Consider the following 23,568-nt stretch of genomic DNA (forward strand, 5'->3'; position numbering starts at 1 on the left):
TTCCCACTAGTATCAGGCTTTAACCCATCATGCATTTCAGTGTTCTTAGATAACAGCTCCATAAATGTTGACTTGCTGATGAAGCTGGACGAATGAGTTTGGACTTTCTCCACTAAGTTTGCCTGTGCACAGAGGTCTTTTATAATATAAATTTAAATACACAATCTGTTTTACAATGTTTTCCATCATCTCTTCTCTCCATATGTTCTCCCACTAGGTATCTAATGAGTTCTACATATGAGGGATGACAAGGGAATATGCCTGAGAAATAATTTGAGCAATTATGGCATATGGAGGCATTGTTTTTGAGTCGCTTTTGCCATGAACATTAGGCAGAGCATCTGGGACCAGATTCTGTCTACCTGCCCATGGACATTAGCAAAATCATCATCTTCCATTTGCAAATTCTGCTGAGGTAATCTGCCATACAGATAGGACCATTTCATCAGCTTTTATGATCAGAGAGCATATTGAAACACAGACAATTTATAGTTGGAAAAAAATATATAGATATGTATGTTCTTATTCAGACAGAACAGTTTGAGCTGGAAACCATTTTAAAAGCTAATGATAGATACACATCATCTCTTCTCTTTTCTCCAAGAAGAACTGCACAAGTAGCCTGGGTTCATTTCCAGGCCACTATTTATAAAAGAAATTTTTATCTTAAATATTTTGAATGGATCCCAGCTAAGGAGAAAATTTCTGAAGAAAAATAAAAAGAACAAAACAAAAGAGACTCAAACTCTAAATCAGTAAGAGGAAAATTCATATTATGTACACCCAAATATTGGCAAGGCATCCAGGATTAATCATAAAGAGAGAAGAAGAGAAAAGAAAAACTCCTTTATATAGAAACATAGTGATTAGAGCAACCAGTATACATTTTGTAAGTTCTTCATATGAAATTGAAATACTAAGACAAAAGGCAGGAGAATTTAAAATTAGTTTTCATCATGTTTGTTCTAACAGTAAGGAGAAAAGACATCAAGAGAATCAAACAATATGCTGATATAGGATAAACTTGAAACTCCACCTACTCTTCATTTCCAAGATAAAACTTGTATTGTCTCAGCAATACAGGTAGTATCAGAATTTTTACATGTGTTTTTTCCCATGGTGCAGTTGCAGTAATTTAAGCCAAGCCATAAATCTCAAACTACAGTGTCATTAGGGTATAGGAGGGAGAGAATAGCCCTGTCGTTGTAGAAAATCTAAATAGAATTTTATAGTTATTAATATAAATGTAATTTAAAGATTTTAATATGGAACTTTAACAGTGAGGGTTACATATGGGCAATAATACTTCTATTACAGAAGCTATTTCTTGAACTTGGTTAGGCAATAACTGTTTTCAGAGCTAAAAAACAGCTATATTTCATGTCTATATGTTCAGTCATAGATAATATTGTTTTGATTAGTGATATTTAGTCAAGAAAATATATGAGCAAGGAATAAATGGATTTCTCTTCCCATTGCCATATAACATTACCTGTGTGGTAGCAAGGAGGAACCAGAAATAGAGGGAAGGCTGTTTAATCATTAATCTCAATAGGCATATGAACTTTAATAAACTTGCTCATTCAGAATTTTCTAAGCAAAATGATGAACACTCTTAACTTCAGCTGAAGGCCTTATTCAAACCTGGTTGGAATCACCAAGGCACCATGCCATTTATTTAGTCTGGGCAAATCCTGAAGACAGAAGACAGACTTTTCTACCATTCTGGAGAACAGACCAAAGGACCTTCTGCCACCACCACACGAAGCCCCAGCCCAGACTTCTACATGATGCTAACAGTATGCAGAATCCACAGCCCATAACCCACATCTCTGGTGATGAAAATATACTACAATGGTTTTGCCTGGCCTGGCATCCCACTGACAGAAGTCTGACAAAGAACAGAATCATTGCCTTATAAAATAGTTCACAGCTGTCACTAGCAATGGTCCTCTTGCCAGACAGTCTCAAGTTAGTTTTGGATTAACAGATGTTGGCAACACTTGCCATCACCTGTCAAAAAAAAAGTCGAAAATTAAGCCTTTTTATATACTACCTCTTGTAATCACCACATAACAAGTGCATGAATACAGAAGATTCAAAAAACCCAGCCATGGAAGACATTTTTTCTAAAATATTTGCAATGAATGACTGTAAGTGGTAGCTGAAAATTATGTAACATCTTATGGAAACAAGTTCAAAGATGCAATGTGGAAATAGTTTCTCGTGGTATAAAAGTATAAACAAAAAATTTTCAGGACACAAACTGTATTATGAAGACTAACCAAGTGATTAGGTAATTCTCATTATTCCATTTAATACCACTGAAACCATGAGAAATCATTTAGTGACATCATATTGTTCAGGTGTGACATGTTTTGCTATAGAGCTACCTATGGAGCAGATCCTCTTGGGAGTCATCATGAGGCACTTGAAGGGCAAGCAGGCGATCAGGCCCAGCCAGCATGGGTTTATGGAAGGCAGGTCCTGCTTGACGAACCTGATCTCCTTCTACGACAAAGTGACGCGCTGGGTGGATGAGGGAAAGGCTGTGGATGTGGTCTACCTTGACTTCAGCAAGGCTTTTGACACCGTCTCCCACAGCATTCTCCTCAAGAAACTGGCTGCTCTTGGCTTGGACTGGCGCATGCTTCATTGGCTTAGAAACTGGCTGGATAGCCGGGCCCAAAGAGTTGTGGTAAATGGAGCCAAGTCCACTTGGAGGCCAGTCACTAGTGGCGTTCCCCAGGGCTCGGTGCTGGGGCCGGTCCTCTTTAACATCTTCATCAATGATCTGGATGACGGCATTGAGTGCACCCTCAGTAAGTTTGCAGATGACACCAAGCTAGGTGCGTGTGTCGATCTGCTCGAGGGTAGGAAGGCTCTGCAGGAGGATCTGGATAGGCTGCACCGATGGGCTGAGGTCAACTGTATGAAGTTCAACAAGGCCAAGTGCCGGGTCCTGCACCTGGGGCGCAACAACCCCAAGCAGAGCTACAGGCTGGGAGAGGAATGGTTGGAGAGCTGCCAGGCAGAGAAGGACCTGGGAGTGATGGTGGACAGTCGGCTGAATATGAGCCAGCAGTGTGCTCAGGTGGCCAAGAAGGCCAACGGCATCCTGGCTTGTATCAGAAACACTGTGACCAGCAGGGCTAGGGAGGTGATCGTCCCCCTGTACTCGGCTCTGGTGAGGCCGCACCTCGAGTACTGTGTTCAGTTTTGGGCCCCTCGCTACAAGAAGGACATCGAGGTGCTTGAGCGGGTCCAAAGAAGGGCGACGAAGCTGGTGAGGGGTCTGGAGAGCAAGTCCTATGAGGAGCGGCTGAAGGAGCTGGGCTTGTTCAGCCTAGAGAAGAGGAGGCTCAGGGGTGACCTTATTGCTCTGTATAAGTACATTAAAGGAGGCTGTAGCGAGGTGGGGGTTGGCCTGTTCTCCCATGTGCCTGGTGACAGGACGAGGGGGAATGGGCTAAAGTTACGCCAGGGGAGTTTTAGGTTAGATGTTAGGAAGAATTTCTTTACTGAAAGGGTTGTTAGGCACTGGAACGGGCTGCCCAGGGATGTGGTGGAGTCACCATCCCTGGAAGTCTTCAAAAGACGTTTAGATGTAGAGCTTAGGGATATGGTTTAGTGGGGACTGTTAGTGTTAGGTTAGAGGTTGGACTCGATGATCTTGAGGTCTCTTCCAACCTAGAAATTCTGTGATTCTGTGATTCTATCTATTGGCAGAAAGAAACTAGAGATTAAGGCAACTTTGCTGTTATAGACCAAAACTATGTTCCCTTATCTTGGTTAACAACAGATTTGTAAAATTCAGGGCATGAAGGAGGAGGCAGTAAATCAACAGAAAAGGATGCCAATCACCTTTTGTTGTTGTTGTTGTTACTGACATCCATGCATTATCTGGACAGCTATAAAAGCCAGCCATACAATCATCATGTGGAAAAAAGCAATAACAACAAAACTGCTTATATTTTTATGAAACCTAACCAAATATCAAGCTTTATAATACAATTTTAGTTTCAGAACAGACCTACCTAATGCAGTTTTTTTTAATGTTTTTTTTAAGCCCTATTTTATATTTACTAGATTTAGTTTGGAAGTTTTTTCATTAAGACTCGTCTCAAGATTTCATTTTTGTTTAGTTGAACTAATCCAATGCATTTCATTTCAAAAAGCTTGAACAAAGCAGTGAATTTTCTTTCCCTAATGGTGCATTGCCATATGGAACTGCAGACTGAGACCACATAATCTCCTATGATTCAGAGCTCTTGATGATTACTAAATTCAAAAGGTAACATGGATTTTCCTCTGATTATTATGCCCGACCATCTTTGCCATCAGATGAAGCTGGGTACATCAAATAATCTAGAAAGTAGAATATAAGGAATAAAACATAAAATAAATTGAAGCAGAATTAATCTCCAGATTCCTATGATATGAATACCCATAACTGATCTAGTCACACATACTCTGTCCAAAGACAGACACTGTCTACTAAAACAGACACTATGGACATCTCAACTTTCCAGTTTGCTCTGAGACAGACCACCAGAGACCAGTGTTGGACTAGTTTGATTGTTTTTTAACAGCAACAAATTAAACTGAAACATTACCATTTCAATAATATCTACCATGTTACATTGACACTGAAAAGGTGTAAATTTAAGATTTTCAGGAATTTTGTGGGGAAAAAAAAAAAAATTAATATTGTCTGAAAACAACAATATGCTCACTTGAATTCCCCATGATAATGCTAAACAGTTGCATTTGATCAATTTCCTTTGGAGAAGAACCTTTCAAAGTGGTGGGAGATATTCCTCGCCCTACAGAAGAAATACAAAATTAATTAACCCTTGAGATTCCTACTCCCTGAACAAAGTTACTTGTTACATGGGCAAACAGAATAGATCTTCAAAACGAACATCCATGTAGGTTACTCTATTTTATATCACAATTTTATTCACTTGTCATGAATATTCACAACAGTAATCTACTGCAGATAATCTATTCAGTATATTTGAAAATCCATTTATTTTCACTTATTGATATGCATGTGTTACACTTGTATATAATACAGTATTTTCAATGTTGGTTTAAGAACAAAGAACCAAATAAAACAAATTTTGAGAAGCATGATGCAGATTTTTGACCAAAGACAGGCCATATCCAGATTTTACAAAATAGCACATTTATACTTGGTACCGTCTCAATCTTTTTAAGATGCTACCTTCTTGTCCTGCACCTGCTAGCACAAATCCATACAATATTAATCCATCATAACATACTGAGATACCTAGTTGCTGCTACAGTTTATCCTAATTAAAACTTAATCAGAAAATAATATCTTTCTCTGACAACATTTCTGATTATTTTTCAGCAGAATGATAGAATATACTTCTCAATTTTATTCTGAACAATCATTTATTTTATTTAACTCTCCTGTGCAGTAATACAACAAAGGTAATGAAATGGTTTGGGAACAGCAGGGGATACCGTGAGAGGCAGAGCACTCCAGGGTGTTCATCCATCATGGAACTTAATATAAAACTACCTAGCCATGTCAATGGCTTGTAATGATAAAATTGTTTCCCTCTTCTTCTGAGAGTCTGGTAACCACACAGGACTTTTAAATAAGCTTGACCCCATATATATATTTTGACTACCACTAAGTGTGTGTGGTTTTTATTTAATGCACCAAAGCATACAGTCAGAACTCCCTTACTCTGTAAGCCAGCATGCTTATGTAGTGTCACTAAAAGAAATTGCCAAATTTCAGTTCTATCAATATTACAGATGGTACAATATACATTAAATGGAGTATAAAATTATACATTCTGTAATAACTTAGAAAAAAAGCTCATAGATGTTTAAGGCCTTTAAATATTGAGGATTTTTTAAAATGTAACAGCACATCACAAAGTTCAAAAAAATGCTACTGAAATAGAAAATTAAAGAAAAAGTAAATGTGAATTTGGCATGGATCAGGTATGAATTGAATGACAGTAAACAAGCAAAATACTGATGAACTGTGAATATGGGGGGGCACTAAGATTTTTTTCCTTTATACCAAAGAGAGTGAGCAGACATCTACATAAGCATCCAACAGTACTTAGTTTCAAGCAAGAGATTTTATTTTTTAACAAAAAGAGAAAAATTCTGAATGATTACCATCTAATTTCATAATTGCAAACCTCATTTACAACCCTGCCTACCTTTAGAAAAAGGGATGAAATACTGTCTTTGACTGCTTACCATGAATTTCAATGAATTAAAGGTTAGGAAAGTAAAGTACAGGAACACTCATCTCCTTCAAACTAAATTGAAATGTATATCTTAACGGTATAAAATGCCTTATAATGGAAGTGGTAATTGAGTTTTGACCACTACTTTTTTAACTGCCAAAGAGCTGCAGTAGTTGGTTAGCCTTAGGGAAACATGTCAACCTGACTATACATTATAATATGACTGATGTATTCAGATAACTATTACTTGTCAACAATAATTATTAACAATGGATATATATTTCCATTCCTATAACAAAAGCAACTTCAAGATGTTGAAATATGTACCCTTCAGAGCTCCAAGATTAGAATACAAATAAAAATGTCTAAAACTGCGCCATGCCAGAGGACAAATTCTGCAACAGAAATTAATTAAAGCAGTGTGCAGTCCCACCAGCAATCTGAATGGTGGACCAGGTGGACAATTTTAAAGAGAAGGAACCAATACATTTTGGAGGTTGGTTTCTTCAGGATGAAAAGTCACCAGTCTGGAATGGAGAATCCAAATGATTGCTGCTTTTCTGCACATTTTGAATATCACCTCTTGAGGTTACAGCTGCAAATTCCTCAGCAAGTGCAATTTTGCAAGTGTATACAGTTCAATCCATTGAAATCTTTGTGACAAAGAAGTTCAAAATAACTTTCCTGTAGTTTTGATCTCAAGGCTGTTGCTGATCGCAAACCAGGTTCTCATTGAAACAATTGATTCTGAAGGATACACCCCAGCAGTATAAAATTTCACTTCAGCGATTGCCTGGAGGAATTAATGTTATCAGCCTTAAGACTTGATTTGTCTTTAGCTATCGGGTTACCTGTAAAGACAAAAAAAAAAAAAAAAATAGACAAAAAAAAAAAAAGAAAACAAATCAGAAAATCAAAATGTACATAGAGAATCTACTTCTGAAGTACTGGAAACTGAGACTGAAAAATAAGATCTCTATCCAGCAAAGGACTTTCAATTGTTTTTAAATAAGTGAATAATTCCCAATTATTTTAGACAGGGATGCTCCCCAAGTTAAAATGTGTGTTTAAGTGCTTTGTTGGAGTTGGACCTGACAAGGAGAAACCAAAATGTGACCATACATAAAAATATAATTGAAAATAAAATCTGAAGGTCCCATATCATCAACCCACAAATGTTAAAAGCATTGGTTTTAAGGAAACTTTCCATATCTTGTGCATCTTTTTCAGGGTTAGAACTGCATGGTAACAAAAATGCTTTTAAAATGTTAGCCATTCGGTATAACGGTGACTGATATTGGAGATGTATTCTTCCATTCCTTGCATGCTACTTGACAATGCAATGTTCTGTTAAGTGCTACATATATTTTAGCAAGCAATAACCACTTAGTGGTGAAACAGAACAAAAACCATGCATACATAAACAAAAGATAGATAAATCTTGATATATGCAAGGTAGAAAATAGCTATCAAGGATTTCACTTAGAGTGGTTTCACCCAGCCTAGCGTGAAACAAGAGTGGAACAGAAGGATCACAGAAAAAGAGAGGAAAGCAAAACATTTCACAGTAATTGGACTTTTCCTGTTAGGATTATAAACACTGGGGAGAGAAAGAAAGAAAAAGAAAGAAAGAAAGAAAGAAAGAAAGAAAGAAAGAAAGAAAGAAAGAAAGAAAGAAAGAAAGAAAGAAAGAAAGAAAGAAAGAAAGAAAGAAAGAAAGAAAGAAAGAAAGAAAGAAAGAAAGAAAGAAAGAAAGAAAGAAAGAAAGAAAGAAAGAAAGAAAGAAAGAAAGAAAGAAAGAAAGAAAGAAAGAAAGAAAGAAAGAAAGAAAATATATTAAAAATCTGTCATATAAAAGAAACATAACATCGAGGAATATTTCTGCTGTGTCAGTGGGTACAATTAATGATCACGTAACATTTTAATATCTAGTAGTGTCAGGGGACAACATTCCAACTTGTGATGAACAACCCAATAGAATCGGTCACAATAACACTTTAGGACATCAAAGGGCATATGCTCTTCATTTTGATCTCAGAGAGAAGGGTCATGCTCCTTAATGATGAAACATTCTTTTGCCCTCAGCAAAACTGTTTGCATACAGCTCTCATCAGCTCTGCAGAGAACATGGAGCAGAATATTAAAAGGATTGTTCTAGGAGTTCATTACTTCAGTTTGCCTTCACTACATTTTTTGCTTAGGAACTGCATTTAGGGAGGCCATAATAAAATTGTGCTATGTGGGTTTTATGATACAGGAGATAGTTTATTTCATTGCTCTTCTTTTTTGTTCTTGCTGTTGGAAACTGCCTCATGTGAGCCTTTCTATAGTGGAAGATTGCCTGAAAAAATAATAAAGAATTAATTTAAAAGTCAAGCAACATATTTCTATGCTCTGTAACAAAGCCCAAAAGGCTGACACTTCATCTTATTGTGTTTTTGGTGGTGGTGGTGGTGGTTGGTTGGTTGGTTGGGGGTTTTTCTTTGTTTGCTTGCTTGCTTGCTTTGGTAGTTGTTTTGTGCTTTGCTTCATTTTGTTTGGGGTTTTGCCTATGTGTGTTACTGGAATTCTACTCATGCGTTATGATCGGTGGGAAGGTTAGGATCGGCGGGAAGGTTAGGACCGGTGGGGAGGCCAACAAGGCTAGCGTCCTGGTCGGGGTCTGTTATAGACCGCCGAACCAGGATGAGGAGATGGATGAGGAGTTCTACAGGCAGCTGACAGAAGTTGCGAAATCGTTGGCGCTTGTTCTCATGGCGGACTACAACTTCCCTGACATACCCTGGAAGCACAACACAGCCTAGAGAAAGCAGTCTAGGAGGTTTCTGGAGAGCGTGGAAAATAGCTTCCTGATGCAGCTGGTTAGTGAGCCTACCAGGGGTGGTGCCCGGCTAGACTTTCTCTTCACAGAGAAGGACTGGTGGGAGATGTGGTGGTTGGGATCTGTCTTGGGCAGAGTGACCACGAAATGGTGGAGTTCTCTATTCTTGGCGAGGCCAGGAAGGGGACCAGTAAAACCGCTGTATTGGACTTCCAGAGGGCTGACTTTGTGCTGCTCAGGACACTGGTTGATAGAGTCCCTTGGGACACGGTTCTGAAGGGCAGAGGAGTCCAGGAAGGCTGGGCACTCTTCAAGAGGGAAATCTTAATGGCGCAGGAGCGGTCTGTCCCCACGTGCCCAAAGACGAGCCGGCTTGGAAGAAGACCGGCCTGGCTCAACAGAGAGTTGCAGCTTGAGCTTAGGAGAAAAAAGAGGGTTTATAATATTTGAAAAAAAGGGCAGACTATTGAGGAGAACTACAAGGATGTTGCGAGGCTGTGCAGGGACAAAATTAGAAAGGCCAAAGCTCATCTGGAGCTCAATCTGGCTACTGCTGTTAAAGACAACAAAAAATCTTTTTACAAATACATCAACGCAAAATGGAGGACTAAGGAGAATCTCCATCCTTCACTGGATGCGGAGGGAAACATTTTTACAAAAGATGAGGAAAAGGCGGAGGTGATTAATGCCTTCTTTGCTTAAGTCTTTAGCGGCAATACCGGTTGTTCTCTGGATACCCAGTACCCTGAGCTGGTGGAAGGGGATGGGGAGCAGAATGTGGCCCTTACTATCCATGAAGAACTGGTTGGCGACCTGCTATGGCACTTGGATGTGCGCAAGTCGATGGGGCCGGATGGGATCCACCCAAGGGTACTGAGAGAACTGGCAGAGGAGCTGGCCAAGCCACTATCCATCATTTATCAGCAGTCCTGGCCATCGGAGAAGGTCCCAGTTCAATGGTGGCTAGCAAACGTGACGCCCATCTACAAGAAGGGCCGTAGGGCAGACGCAGGGAACTAGAGGCCTGTCAGTTTGACTTCAGTACCAGGGAAGCTCATGGACTCTCTCTTGAGAGTCATCACGCAGCACTTGCAGGGCAAGCAGGCGATCAGGCCCAGTCAGCATGGGTTTATGAAAGGCAGGTCCTGCTTGACGAACCTGATCTCCTTCTATGACAAAGTGACGTGCTTGGTGGATGAGGGAAAGGCTGTGGATGTGGTCTACCTTGACTTCAGCAAGGCTTTTGACACCGTCTCCCACAGCATTCTCCTCAAGAAACTGGCTGCTCTTGGCTTGGAATGGCACATGCTTCATTGGCTTAGAAACTGGCTGGATAGCCGGGCCCAAAGAGTCGTGGTAAATGGAGTCAAGTCCAGTTGGAGTCCGGTTACTAGTGGCGTTCCCCAGGGCTCGGTGCTGGGGCCGGTCCTCTTTAATATCTTCATCAATGATCTGGATGACGGCATTGAGTGCACCCTCAGTAAGTTTGCAGATGACACCAAGTTAGGTGCGTGTGTCGATCTGCTTGAGGCTCTGCGGGAGGATCTGGATAGGCTGCACCGATGGGCTGAGGTCAACTGCATGAAGTTCAACCAGGCCAAGTGCCAGGTCCTGCACCTGGGGTGCAATAACCCCAAGCAGAGCTACAGGCTGGGAGAGGAATGGTTGGAAAGCTGCCTGGCGGAGAAGGACCTGGGAGTATTGGTGGATAGTCGGCTGAATATGAGCCAGCAGTGTGCTCAGGTGGCCAAGAAGGCCAACAGCATCCTGGCTTGCATAAGAAGCAGTGTGGTCAGCAGGGCTAGGGAAGTGATCGTCCCCCTGTACTCGGCTCTGGTGAGGCCGCACCTCGAGTACTGTGTTCAGTTTTGGGTCCCTCACTACAAGAAGGACATCGAGGTGCTTGAAAGAGCCCAGAGAAGGGCGACGAAGCTGGTGAGGGGTCTGGAGAACAAGTCCTATGAGGAGCGGCTGAGGGAGCTGGGCTTGTTCAGCCTGGAGAAGAGGAGGCTCAGGGGCGACCTTATTGCTCTCTACAGATACCTTAAAGGAGGCTGTAGCGAGGTGGGGGTTGGTCTGTTCTCCCACGTGATCCCACGTGATCTCACCATCCCTGGAAGTCCTTAAAAGACGTTTAGATGTAGAGCTTAGGGATATGGTTTAGTGGGGACTGCTAGTGTTAGCTCAGAGGTTGGACTCGATCTTGAGGTCTTTTCCAACCTAGAAATTCTGTGATTTTGTGATTGGATCCAGGTGCCACTGAGATATGTAATGTAAAATATGGAGTTTGATCCTATCTTCAGGTCGAATTTTATTAGCTTCGCTTGATATACAGACATAGGTATATAAAAAACTTCGGTAAATCGGCTGATGCAAAGCACACTGAAGACAGATAAAATGATGTGAGACTCCCAGAAAGGCCATATAGATGCAGGATCAAAGCACCTTTGATCCTGTAGAAACCTGTAGTTTCTATACCACATTTCTATACCACACGTTTCTAGACCAGAAACTAAGCAGAACCAGAAGAACGTTTCCTCAAAGGCATAACTGGACAGGCACAGGCACAGCAACTCAGTCAAATTATCTGTTCTGCCTACATGCATGCAGATAAAAAAAAATAACAAATAAATATTTGTTATTGAAAAGAGAGGATAACAGTTCTCTTTTGAGACCAAGTTGCTCATGAGCCAGCAATGTGCACTTGTAGCAAAGAAGACTAAAGGTAACCCAAGCTGTATTAAGCAAAGTCAAGGGAGGTGCTTTCTCCTTTTTTCAGCACTGGTGAGGCCACACTTGGAGGGCTGTGTCCAGTTCAGGGCCCCCAAGCAGAGAATCATGCACATATAGGACAGAGTCCAATGTAGGGCCATCAAGATGATCAAGGGACAAAAGCACCAGTCCTTTGAGAGGCTGGGAGAGTTGGGCCTATTCAGCCTGGAGAAGAGGAAGCTCAGGGGGCAATCTTGTATATATATATGTGTATAAATACCTAATGGGAGGGTGAAAAGGGAGGGTGAAGAGAGACAGGATCTTTTCTGTGGTGCTCCATGCCGGGACAAAAACTGAAACACAGGAGGTTCCCTTTGAACATGAGAAAACATTTCACTCTGAAGGTGACTGAGCACAGGAGCAGGCTGTCCACCAAGGCTGTGGAGACATTTAATAGCTGCCTGAACATTGTCCTGGGCAGCCTGCTCTAGGTGCCCCTGCTTGAATATAGGTTTGGACCAGATCCCAACCTCAACCATTATTATTTCTATAATGTCCAGCTCTACCAATGTATGCACTAAGGTATGGGTAGCTAGCAGAAAGTAATTTCAGACATACATGACGGCTCAGTCACATGGCTGTTTGAAAGTCTAAATGTGTCCTCTTCAGTCACTGAAGACAGAGTGAAACACATTAAAATCATAATCTGCAGGCCTATCTGCTCCCTGAATTTAGCTCTACAACGGTGTTGTGAAAATATCACTATACAAGCAACAAACACTACTGCATAGGATAAACAGCTGAAATAAAGAAAAAAAATCTGAAAACCATTCAAGTCTCTGATTTACATCAGGTGTCTAACACTATACAAAGGTCATCTTGTTTATACAAACAGCATAGGAAGTCAAGCTGTGTATTCCTAGATTTTACAATTACATAATTGGAGTTTTTAACTTAACACCTTAACAGAATTTTTATTATTCCACTTGCCCTCCTTTTTCTTTTTTTTTTCTTCCTTAATGTACAGTTCATACATTGCTACTCTGAGTAACACACATAGTGGTCCGCATTGGCCTCTATGTAGTAAGGTAATACCTGTAATAAGCAAGTACATATCAGCCATTACCATTAATGGAACTTATACATCCATACACATTAAGGAGAGAATAGACCTCTCAGATGTTAAGGAAAATTTCATAGTGAAGAAGGGAAATTTTAGCTAATATCTAATGATGTTATTCCCAGAAATGCTTAATTTTGGACAAAGTAAAAGCTGTTTGGTTTGAGTAGCTGGGAAGCAAGGTATTGTGCCAAAGGTCTTTAAAATGAAAGAGGGACTGAGAGTGGTATGTCTGATCTCTAAAATCCTAAGAGAACTGTAATATAGTGAATGGGTGCAAATCAAGTCTAATCAATTTTTCACTTAATAATTAATGTGTATGAACATTAGCTTTGCTACTGCTTAACAGCACAAATAAAAAAATAGTAAAAAAAAAATAATAAAAAAAATACTTATACCTTTAAGCATCCTAGATATTGATTTTAATTAATTTGTTCATTCTTGGAACATAATTACTCCCTTTATGCTAATATTTTTTCCACACTGTTGTTATATCACAAATATAATGCATTAGACTCTCTTCACTTTCTTGTGCTAAATGTACAATTAAAATATAATTACTTTGCAGTTGCAGGCTTTTAATTTAAAGAAGTGAGTGGCCACTGTAAACAGGCTGTAATTGTATGTGAACTCACTTGTCTCATTTTAAAACAAGAATATATAAAATAAACATAACAGATTATTTTCACATTTCTTCTTGTCAATAAATGTTCCAAACAGATTCAGTCTTTCAGTAAAACATATTTGTCAGTGTAACCCAGAATGGACCAGAGATGAAGTGATCTCAGAGGCAGCATGTTAGAAAAACTAACAGCTCAAGAGATCTTCTGGACAGCCTCCATTCTTATCAAGATTATAGGATGTAAAGAATGACTGAGTGAATGTTTTTGAAATAGAAAAGTACTTTTCCTAACTGTCATACCCCCAAGCATCAAAGTTACAGGGTCACAATTAGGCATAGCACAAATCATTTATTTCTTATAGAAATAAATCTATCATAAAATATTTTCTAACTATGGAATAGCACTCACATGCAAATGAGGCATGAAATTAATTATTAATTGTTTAATAATTATTAGAAGAAGGTAAGATATGTTAAAGTCAGTGTATGCTGGAATATTTCATAACATACTTTTTTACGTTACTAATTTTTTGACTGTCAGCTCAATCAATTTTTTTATATGTTTACCACAGACTATACACAAAGTCTACATGTATATTAAAACAAACTCATGAGTTTGTAAGTTCAGTGCTTAAAAGTTAGGAACTTGACATCTATGGGTGCTTTTGCAACCCTAATATAATTCAGCAGTATGATGGACTGACCCTCTGTTCTGGATTTTAGCCAAACGACATAAACAAATGTAAGAGACAGGAAGAACTTAATACAGTTTTATTGGGGGAGGGGGGGGGGGGATTGTATGTTTGTTTGTTTGTTTCCTTTTTAATCAGAATTGTTCCATCAACTTTATAGCATAGGATTATGTCTATGGTCATATCCTGTGTGTTGTCTGAGTATACTCAGGAATCAAGCTATCTTCTTCTTCTTTTTCAGATATGTAAGACAGAGAAACAAAATCACATATTTTTAACAATGACTAACTCACACTGTGCTATATGTAATTTCATGAGGCAAAGAAAAGCCATCTCGGCACCCATAGCATTCTTCTGCAAAATTTTAAAAGATCATGGAAAACAAAAATGGTGGGGGTATTTCTTAAAAAAATAAAAAGGATCTCACAAATATGTTTAATGGACAACATGAGACAAGCTAAATATGGGGAATGTCACAAGAACCCCTTAAATAGTTTTTTAAACACATTATGAGAATGCCTCCAAGCATTCAATGCCTCAATGGATTGTCCTCCAAGACACGTCTTGGAGATTAAACAGAGATCATGTACCAAGAAAGCCCTTATATTTATGCAGTTCACTTCAATGTCCCTTGTGCCCTTATTTTTATATTCTTCCTCACAATGAACATCAAGTAGCACCCGAAAAATCAGTAAAACAGAGCCAAAAAAAATAAATAAAAATTATTTAGCAAATATTTCCTAAAACAGAATAGACTTTAAGAGAGTTATATCAGTCATATTTTTCCATGCCAGAAACAACTTGTTTTGGTACTGAAAGCTTAATATTAATATTAAAAAGCCCAGAAGTGCCCATATAACCAGAAACAAGTATCTGTCAATTTTTCCTCTTATACCCTCTGAAAATGAAAGTTCAGGATGGAAATTAATATTTTGAACAGATGGAAGCCTACTCATTCCTGTGACTTCAAATTTCATACAGTGTGTTTGTCATGCACTGTTATTCATATGTGGCTTATGAAGGCAAGTGACAATTTGCATTGCAACTTGCGCATGTTTATTTCCTGAAACAGATCAGCATTCTAGACTTGGAAAGTGCTAGCTTGTACCTGTGATACTCAAAAGTACTTAGCAAATGTAAACAAAGAACAGGCTCACAATTTCCTCACAGCATGAAAATCCTGTAATTTATTTTCTAATTAATGGTGAAGCTGGACAAAAAGAGATGTAAAAGATATTTTTGCAATAGGGCAAAAATATGCAATTAATAGTAGATAGGTGTGGATCTAGGATGTAGGATCTAGGATCTGGATGTCTATGATAGTTTCTGGAGGTACAAGAAAGCATTTCAAAAGTCTGACAATAGTTAAAGTGGTTCAACCGTATTTCAGGGGTATGTTTCATAAAGTAACTGCAGCAGAGAACTGAGCATTGTGAAACAGGTCATTCTTTCAATATCACAGACCATTATTTTGCTTGGGTTAGTGACAAGAGGCAAAATTTAAGTGATTTTTGAGCAGTTTTGAAAAAATATGTAATGATAACTATATGAATTCATTTACCTTCAGTGAGGGTTAAGTATTCATAGACATTTTTTTCAAGTCTTCAAATGTTTTATTCCTGCCCCATAATACTTCAGCCATACTTATCTTTTGATATCAAGACTCAAAAGCATTAATTGTTTCTCTCAAGTTTATTTTAGGCACTGCAGTATGAAAAGTGTGTCTAAACATATTTGAAAGCCTGTAACAGAACACTTTAGAATTCTAGATCCTCAGGTATGTCTTTTGGCAAACAAATCTAGCTCATTTTATTAATTAAATAGGGCATTTCCCAGTAGAGTTAAATGGCCCTGAAGTTTTTAATGGTTTTGATAAGTACCAGACTCTAAAGTTCTTAATTCTTTCTTGCTTTTATTACACTGTGACTAATCAGAATTGCATTTGTGATAATTCTCGTGCTTAGGACTGTCCATTAGAAAGAAACAAAATACTGAAAACTCATTGCACACCATGCTATTTGAAGAATAATTCTGTATTTCGTGATACAGATATTTAATTTCCACCACTCTTAATGATTTCAGCAGGAAATTTTGGGGGTTAAAAAATGTGAACCTAGACAATCACTGTTAAAAATTTAAAAGGGCTTTCATATGTAAATTGAGCTTTCCAACTGCTCCATGTATACTAAGCATGTGCCAAGCGATCTTACAGTTAGGTCTGGAAAAATAGGTAGAAGTAAAGTGGTTTAGAGTATGGCATACATTTCTGAAAACAACTGAGTTCTTCATATTAAGCATGGTTTTAAGATTAAACAGACAACATCTACTGTATCATGGGGATATAGTAGAAATCCCCTTTCCCATCTTTTTCTAAATTGTAAGTAATCCAATATGAAATACTGAACTTTCAACTATGAAGCACCACCTAGCTGAATGTACCAAGTACTTCCTTATTAAGCACTGTTCTCTTTTCATGCTTCTCATTCCTATGAGAGTGAGAAACACATGTTCATCAATTTGAAAGGAGAGGGAGTGAAGAAAGATGTTTAAAGGCTCCCAAAAGCATCTGACTGATGCAGTGGAGCTGCTTAACGGCACAACCACCCTCCTGGAGTCCTGCCCAAATAAACAATGATTCCTGGGCATCTGTAGCAAACTCAGTAACTACAATGAAGAGTAAGGTACAACAATTCCTCTTAATACTGTGTAAACCTGTATTTGTACACACCTGCTGCTCTGTGAGTAATAAACCAGGGCTGGAACACATTTTCTGGAGTGGTTTGACTCTTTATTCCTCAACGAACGTTCTGGCCCTTCCTTAGAATCCGACCAAGACTAGTGCAACTAGTGCTCCAACGTGGAGCCAGAATATTTTGTGTGTGTGGAAAAATCAAAAATTGTCATCAGGCACAGCAGAAACCTCCTTTCTCTACTTCTCCATTCGGACTTGAAGAGTTTTACACGTTTGCCTAAGAAACAAACACATGTCAAGTACTACACTATTATGGAATTAGTTATAGAACACAAAATTGGAATAGATGGAATTTTCTTTAACTTATAAGTAAAAGTGCAGAAAGACAGGAAAAAACATTTCATAACCAGAGTAAATTCAATTAGCATGGTCTCAAAAAATACCCCAAACAATAACAATAATCTCAAAGGAAAAGTTTTAAACATACTCAAATTCAAACTCACTGATCTGTCACCAAAATCAAATAGAAGTGGATAGGTAGCATTGGTTCTCACTTTTGCAAGCATATCAGCAATTCTTAACTATTATAAAACAGTAATTGAAAAGGTATTTGAAAATAAATCCATGAATAGACCTGTGACACAGAAAAGAGGCATGAGGTCAGAATGTATTTTCTTCCAAATGAAAGATTTGAGTGTGTTCTTTCCATATATATAATAACAAAACAAACAACAACAAAAAAAAAAAGTGTAAAGTTTGAAAAATTTGATCATTCTGAGGACAACTCTATTTATAGTCATTTCTATGGTTATTAAGCTACAGGAAATATCATAAAGGAACAGATGACATTTCACATTTCAAAACACGCTATTCAATTCAGGCAGCTACTTCCCGATCTAAGTATTTGAGATAGTTTTTGGACCTGCTGATAAAGATTTCTTCTGAAAAGGGGTACACAATACCTCAAAAAGTCACCTAAATTTCTTTAAACAATGCTTACAACAGATAGATAATTATTTTCTTCTTCTCTTTTTTCTTCTTTTTCTTTTATGCCTTTAAACTTAAATGTCCTGCCGTAGATCATTAGAAACCTCTATTACAATCTTAAACTGATAACTTGGATAGCATGTTGATTTAATAAGATCTGTACACATTTCAATACTATAAAACAATTAAATATGGCTCTGGATTTATATTTCCTTGAACCTGATAGTTTACAAAATCAACATAAATGATACAGACCACTGGGACAATTATTATAGTGTATAAGTGATGAAGACATATGAGTTATGTTAAGGATAAATCTAATTCATTACTTTTTCAAATGCATTTCATTATTATTTTTTCCAAAAATTAGTGCCACTACAATGCAAATAACTAAACTTTCTCAATGAATCTATAACTCAGCAGAGAAATCAAGTTTATGTTAAAATTCTTATAACTTCACAAAATTTTTCATTTACAAGCAACAGTTTTATATTGAAAGAAGACTTAAATGTAAACCTTATTTTACTTTCTGTAACAGATAATAACTGTTGTAATTCAGACAAGGATATATCCTCTTGTGGTTTTTGTGGTGATCACAACTCCATAGTGGGACTGCGGCATAGCGGCATAAAAGACTGCAAGACAATTAATTAAATAAATGTAATTTTCTTCTCTTTTACATCATCTAGTCACCTCAAATGGAAGATAAAAATAAACTCATTCCTTTTAACAGATAGGCAAACTGAAGCATTATAAATTCATACTACCCTACCAACTGTGAGAAAAGTGAAGGGAAAAGCAGAGATGGGAACAGAGTCTTTCACTAATCTTATCTGACTAACCTAAAGAGCCTAACTAACCTGACTAACCTACTTTATTGACTGGAAAGGGAAACCTCTAACAAACTAGTACTCTAATATTAAATAAATAAATAAATAAATAAATAAATAAATAAATAAATAATCAGGTTTTAAATTGCCTAATACGTAAACTGTATTTCCAACTTGTAATGTATTTTTCCAGAAATTGGGTAAGATTCAATTTCAAATTATCCCCAGTAATGTGTTATCCCTAGGTGTGTTATTTTTCCAGGGATTTTGAATGGACAATAAGCCATTTGGATGAGATCAAAAGAGAAACATAAATTATTTCCTTACCTGTAATTTTATCTTCTCTATGAGGGTACCTGCTGCTCTGCTAGTGCAGTACTGATGTGTTTTCTGCCTTTGTCCCAAGCGTCAGAGATTCCTTTGGTGATTTTTCCCCTCTTGATTACCAGCTTCCACTGCTGGCATTTTGAGGTAGTGCACTCAGATTTGGCTCCACGAATACTGCCACAGCTGAGGGAATATAAGACAACTAAAAAACAAGTTAGAAAACAGCAGAGCAATATCCAGGCAGGAAAAAAAAATGTTTAAAAACAATGAATCAGTCATCAACTTGAAACACTTCGATCATTTTCCTCTTTTTCTATCCATTTAGAATCTCCAAATGAAGAGACTTTCCCATGATCAGAGAAATTTTAGGCAAAGTAGTGGGTGCTGACAGAGTAGTGGGTACCCATCTAGAGAATATAAAATTATTTTAAGGGAATCTAATTTTACCTTTCTCCAGTCTGAGTACCCATCACACTATCATTCTAATACGGGTAAGAAACAGAAGAAAGGTGGCAGATTTAAAGGATAACAGAAAAATCCCTGTCACCCTTAATAGAAGTCTTAATAGAAGCAGGAAAAGTGAAGATTGAAAGGCTTTTCACCTAAAAGCTCTCATAGATGAACAATTAGTATGATCTCTCACTGCCTAGGGAAAAATATGTAAAGTCTGGTTCAATAGGAAGTAGTCAGAGTTGCTCATTTCCAACTAATTATCGTCGTCATCTTGGTCATTAGAGAAAAAGAATGAAAAAGAGAAACCACTACTGTTGATTTAAATAAAGTAAATAAATACATAAAGCACAAAACAGAGCGAATGTACCATCCATGCTTGAAGTAGCATGTAGACAACAAATTTCACTGTCATTGTTTTGCACTTATGACATGTAGAACTCACAAGTTTCTGTGACATTCTTGGAAGCAGATAGCATATCACGTTGATATTAGTTTCAGAAAATGATGGCTTTGATGGTCTTCCCTGGCATTTTTCCCAAACTCAAGATAAACTGATGCAAGTTACTGTCGTCACTCATGAAGTGAGCAGAAATTTTTTCTTGCTTGAGTATTATGGAAATTTCCAAGTGAAAGTTACAACTTTGTATAACTCCTGTGTACTGGGGATCACTTTAATACTATTTTTTTGGACTTCATAGTACACAGAAAAGATGTATTCTGTCTAAGGAAAAGACAAATTATACGTTTAACTAAGAACTTGCTTTGGCATTTAATTTGTGTTTCTTAAAGAACCTGGACATATCCGTGTCTTCTCATTATCCCCTGACTAGTACACAACCCGAGACAAGATAAGCATGAATGAATCAGAGCAGCTAATCACAATTAGTTACCAGAATTCTCAAGTAAAGAAGGAAAAACCGAAAGGCTCAAAAATTTCCGGAAGGTAAGTAACAGTGCTGTGATTTAAGGTCAAGAGAGATAAAAAGGACTCTTGAATAGTAATCTCTTGAAAGACTCCAGAATAAATTGGCTTTGCAAGTCATCAGCTTCAAAGACGACAAGTTGCATTCTAGAAAAATGTTTCTTGTTCCTTTTTTTGTGTACAATGTTGAACAATAAGTATTGGCAACTGGAATCAGAAAGATGCCTTGAAGATGATAAATACGCTTTTTCTTTTCTTTCCAATATCACTCTAAAAACAAAGCAGGAGAGAGGGATCTCAAAATTCTAGAACAATTTCTGTGATTTTTCAGTGCATTTGCCAAAGTTGGTAAAAGAACAAGCAGAGATAAATCCTTTGGTCTTCTAGCAGGGATGTGTTGCTGAGCCACAAAGCTTGAATTCAAGATATAGGAAAAAGCTGGTTTTCTTCTTTCTGGCATTAGTAAAATATTTCCTGGTATTCTTAAACCTGAAGAGGCACAGATGCTTTGGACCTCTTAAAATATGAAGCTCCATGAAAATTCTTGAATCTTCTATTTGTCTTGAGTGTATAGATACAGGTTGTTTAGAAAAAATTCATTGTTCACTTGATATCATATCCAACTTCATAAACTGGGAGACATATATTCACTTCTGGTGAAGAGGTCTTGCCAACATAATGCTACAGGTCATATGGTCACATGATACAAAGAAGTCATGGTGAACTGGATATTTCATAGCTTTGCCCCAAATCTCCACTTTAGAGCTCTGTGACATTTCTCACTACAGATATGGAAGGTGTTCGATGATAGTCATTAGGACTGTAGTTTCTGAGACTAAATCATCTGTATATGCTAATATTGTATCAGAAAGCAGTATAAGAAGACAACATCTACTTTTAAAACATATATAGTCCTTTGGAGTCTTTTCTCTATGTACAGCAGCCGTGTCTTTCCTGAGATGAACATGATCTTCATTAAGGTGGAAGAAGGAGTAAATAATAGGCTATGAAAACATGAACAGTTTTGAAATTCGTATGGAAATAAATCTGATGTTGTTCCTCTTCTTTTTTTTTTCTTTTTTTTTTTCTTTAAATTGAGTCCTAGAGATCAATCTTTCACTTGTTCTTGCCAGAAATACATTTTTTGCTTAAATTTGAATTCTTCTTTTATAGGACAGGACTATCTTCATTACTGTAATAATAATAATCTAATTCCAACTGGTTTGAGAACTTTTCACTACTCCACAAGATGATTGTGTAAAATGCTTTGTATGACACTTTCTCTATTTGGTATTCATTACTATCTATTTCTGTCTGACTATTAGAAGGCAGAAAAGCAGATCTGAAACAGGGTAGAACATATGAGATTTTATAAGTAGTCCAAATGAGTAAAGAAATACCTCAAGAAAATTATGAGATTTGGGAGAATTTAAAGTGATACCTTTTGGACAGTTGGGGGCCACCTTTCCACCCCTCAGATCATTTCTATAGATGATCAGTGATGTATAGTTTGTGAAGCCTCTGCCATATAGAGGCAAGACTTCTGCCTGCAACTATTTTTGCATGTAATGCCAAGTTTCAGAATCCTCTCATCCCTCTGAGCTGAAATGCAATGTTTCTGACTTGCAGAAATGATCCAAAGCCCTCACAGACCAAAAAGGAGGATGAGACAAGGAAGGGCAGTAGTTTTAGAGCATCCCAGCATGACTCATATCATACTGGCATTTGAAAATCATCTTCCTATATGGTAACTTATGAGGTTCTAAAAGATGATAAAGATTTCCCATGACAGTTTAAAAGGACTGCTAGATATTCAAAGAATATCCTCTGCACAGTTCTGAAAGGGCAAGGAAACTGCAAATGAGAGTGGAAACATCTTTGATTTTGGTGCCAGACCTTTTCTACTTTGTAGAGTAGTGGAGAAAACCAGTAATTTTCATTCAGCTTTCAGAACTCATTCTTACTTTCCATCACAGAGGCAGAAAATTATTCTTCAGTCATGAGGTTAGTTTGCTCAAATGTGCCAGCAAAGGAAAAACTGGGGAGAAAAAAAAATAAAGAAACAATAAAAAGAAGAAGAAGAAAAAATTTAAAAAAAAAAAATCACAGGTAGAATCTTTTGGGACAAAGGCAGAAAACCTCTCAACTGGACTGATGGATTGGAGGATTCCCACGTGGAAGAAAGTAACGCTTGCAAAAATTAGCAATTATTTAATTAATGACATGCAACTGAATCCATTTGTGTTTTTTCTGTAGCAGTGGCAAAATATTTTCATTTGATTTCACATTAATTCCATTAATTTTCAGGTTCTGGAGAAGCTAAAATACTTATTTACAATGGATGCTTGCTGCAGTCTTACCTTAAGAAAAACTATCCCCTCATAAAAATGCATATTCTATAACATATATTACTAACACTATGAGTGTGATGAAAGGATTGCAAAAGATTTCATTTTTCATGATTTGTACAGTGTACCTGCTCAAAAAAAAAAAAAAAAAAAAAAAAAAGAATAGCCCTGTGTAACCCAGAGACAAGACCCAGAGTACTCACAAGGAGTTGCAGCTGGGGACAGAAATTTTAAAAAAAAAAAAAAAGAAAAAAAGAAAATTGCAAACCTAGGCAATTAAATTCTGCTACTTTGAAAAAAATAGAAATGCCTTCTGTTCAAAAGAGCTATACCTATAAACGTTGCCCTTAATCCAGTCCCTCTTTTGATGTTCTTCACTTTCAGTCCTTAATATCGGTATCTTTAGGACACAAATCAAACAAAATTTGAGATAGAAAATTTTCTGGGTTGAATGTTTGCATACCTTGATGTGTCCAACAAGCTTCACTGTCTTTTGCAGTTCATGATTTTGCTTAAAACATTTCAAACTTTAAATAAAAAGCAATTAAAATTTTCATCATTCCAATTTTTATGAGCCTATTTCATAACTTTCTGGGATGCATTGGACTTGTTTGTTTGTTTGTTTGTTTGTTTTGTCATATTTCAGTGGATTTGGGACAGTTCCTTTTTTACACCTGGTAATCAAGTCAAGAAGTCCATATTTATGTTGCAGACGTGGCAAGTATGAAATGAAAGATAATTAAGGCAAAACTGGAAAATAGGTCCAGCATGTGACATCATACAGCACTGGATTGCTA

General features: G+C 37.4%; 1 protein-coding gene across 7 annotated transcripts in view; it reads right to left on the reverse strand.

Moving 5' to 3' along the window:
* Positions 1–4,940: 4,940 nt before the first annotated feature.
* TAFA2 (TAFA chemokine like family member 2) overlaps positions 4,941–23,568 on the reverse strand; it is a 198,019-nt gene continuing 179,391 nt past the window's right edge. For 3 of the 7 annotated variants that reach the window (XM_027456517.3, XM_072034317.1, XM_027456521.3), the window contains exons 5-8: positions 19,049–19,250; positions 18,408–18,526; positions 16,941–17,181; positions 4,941–7,096 (exon numbers count right to left, since the gene is read on the reverse strand). In XM_027456517.3, coding sequence (XP_027312318.1) covers positions 19,164–19,250 — 87 coding nt within the window. In that variant the 3' untranslated portion in view covers positions 4,941–7,096; positions 16,941–17,181; positions 18,408–18,526; positions 19,049–19,163. The other 4 variants (XM_072034327.1, XM_027456538.3, XM_027456549.3 and 1 more) reach the window with 4 other exon arrangements.

This window comes from Anas platyrhynchos, chromosome 1, assembly GCF_047663525.1.
Source record: "Anas platyrhynchos isolate ZD024472 breed Pekin duck chromosome 1, IASCAAS_PekinDuck_T2T, whole genome shotgun sequence".
NCBI lineage: Eukaryota > Metazoa > Chordata > Aves > Anseriformes > Anatidae > Anas > Anas platyrhynchos.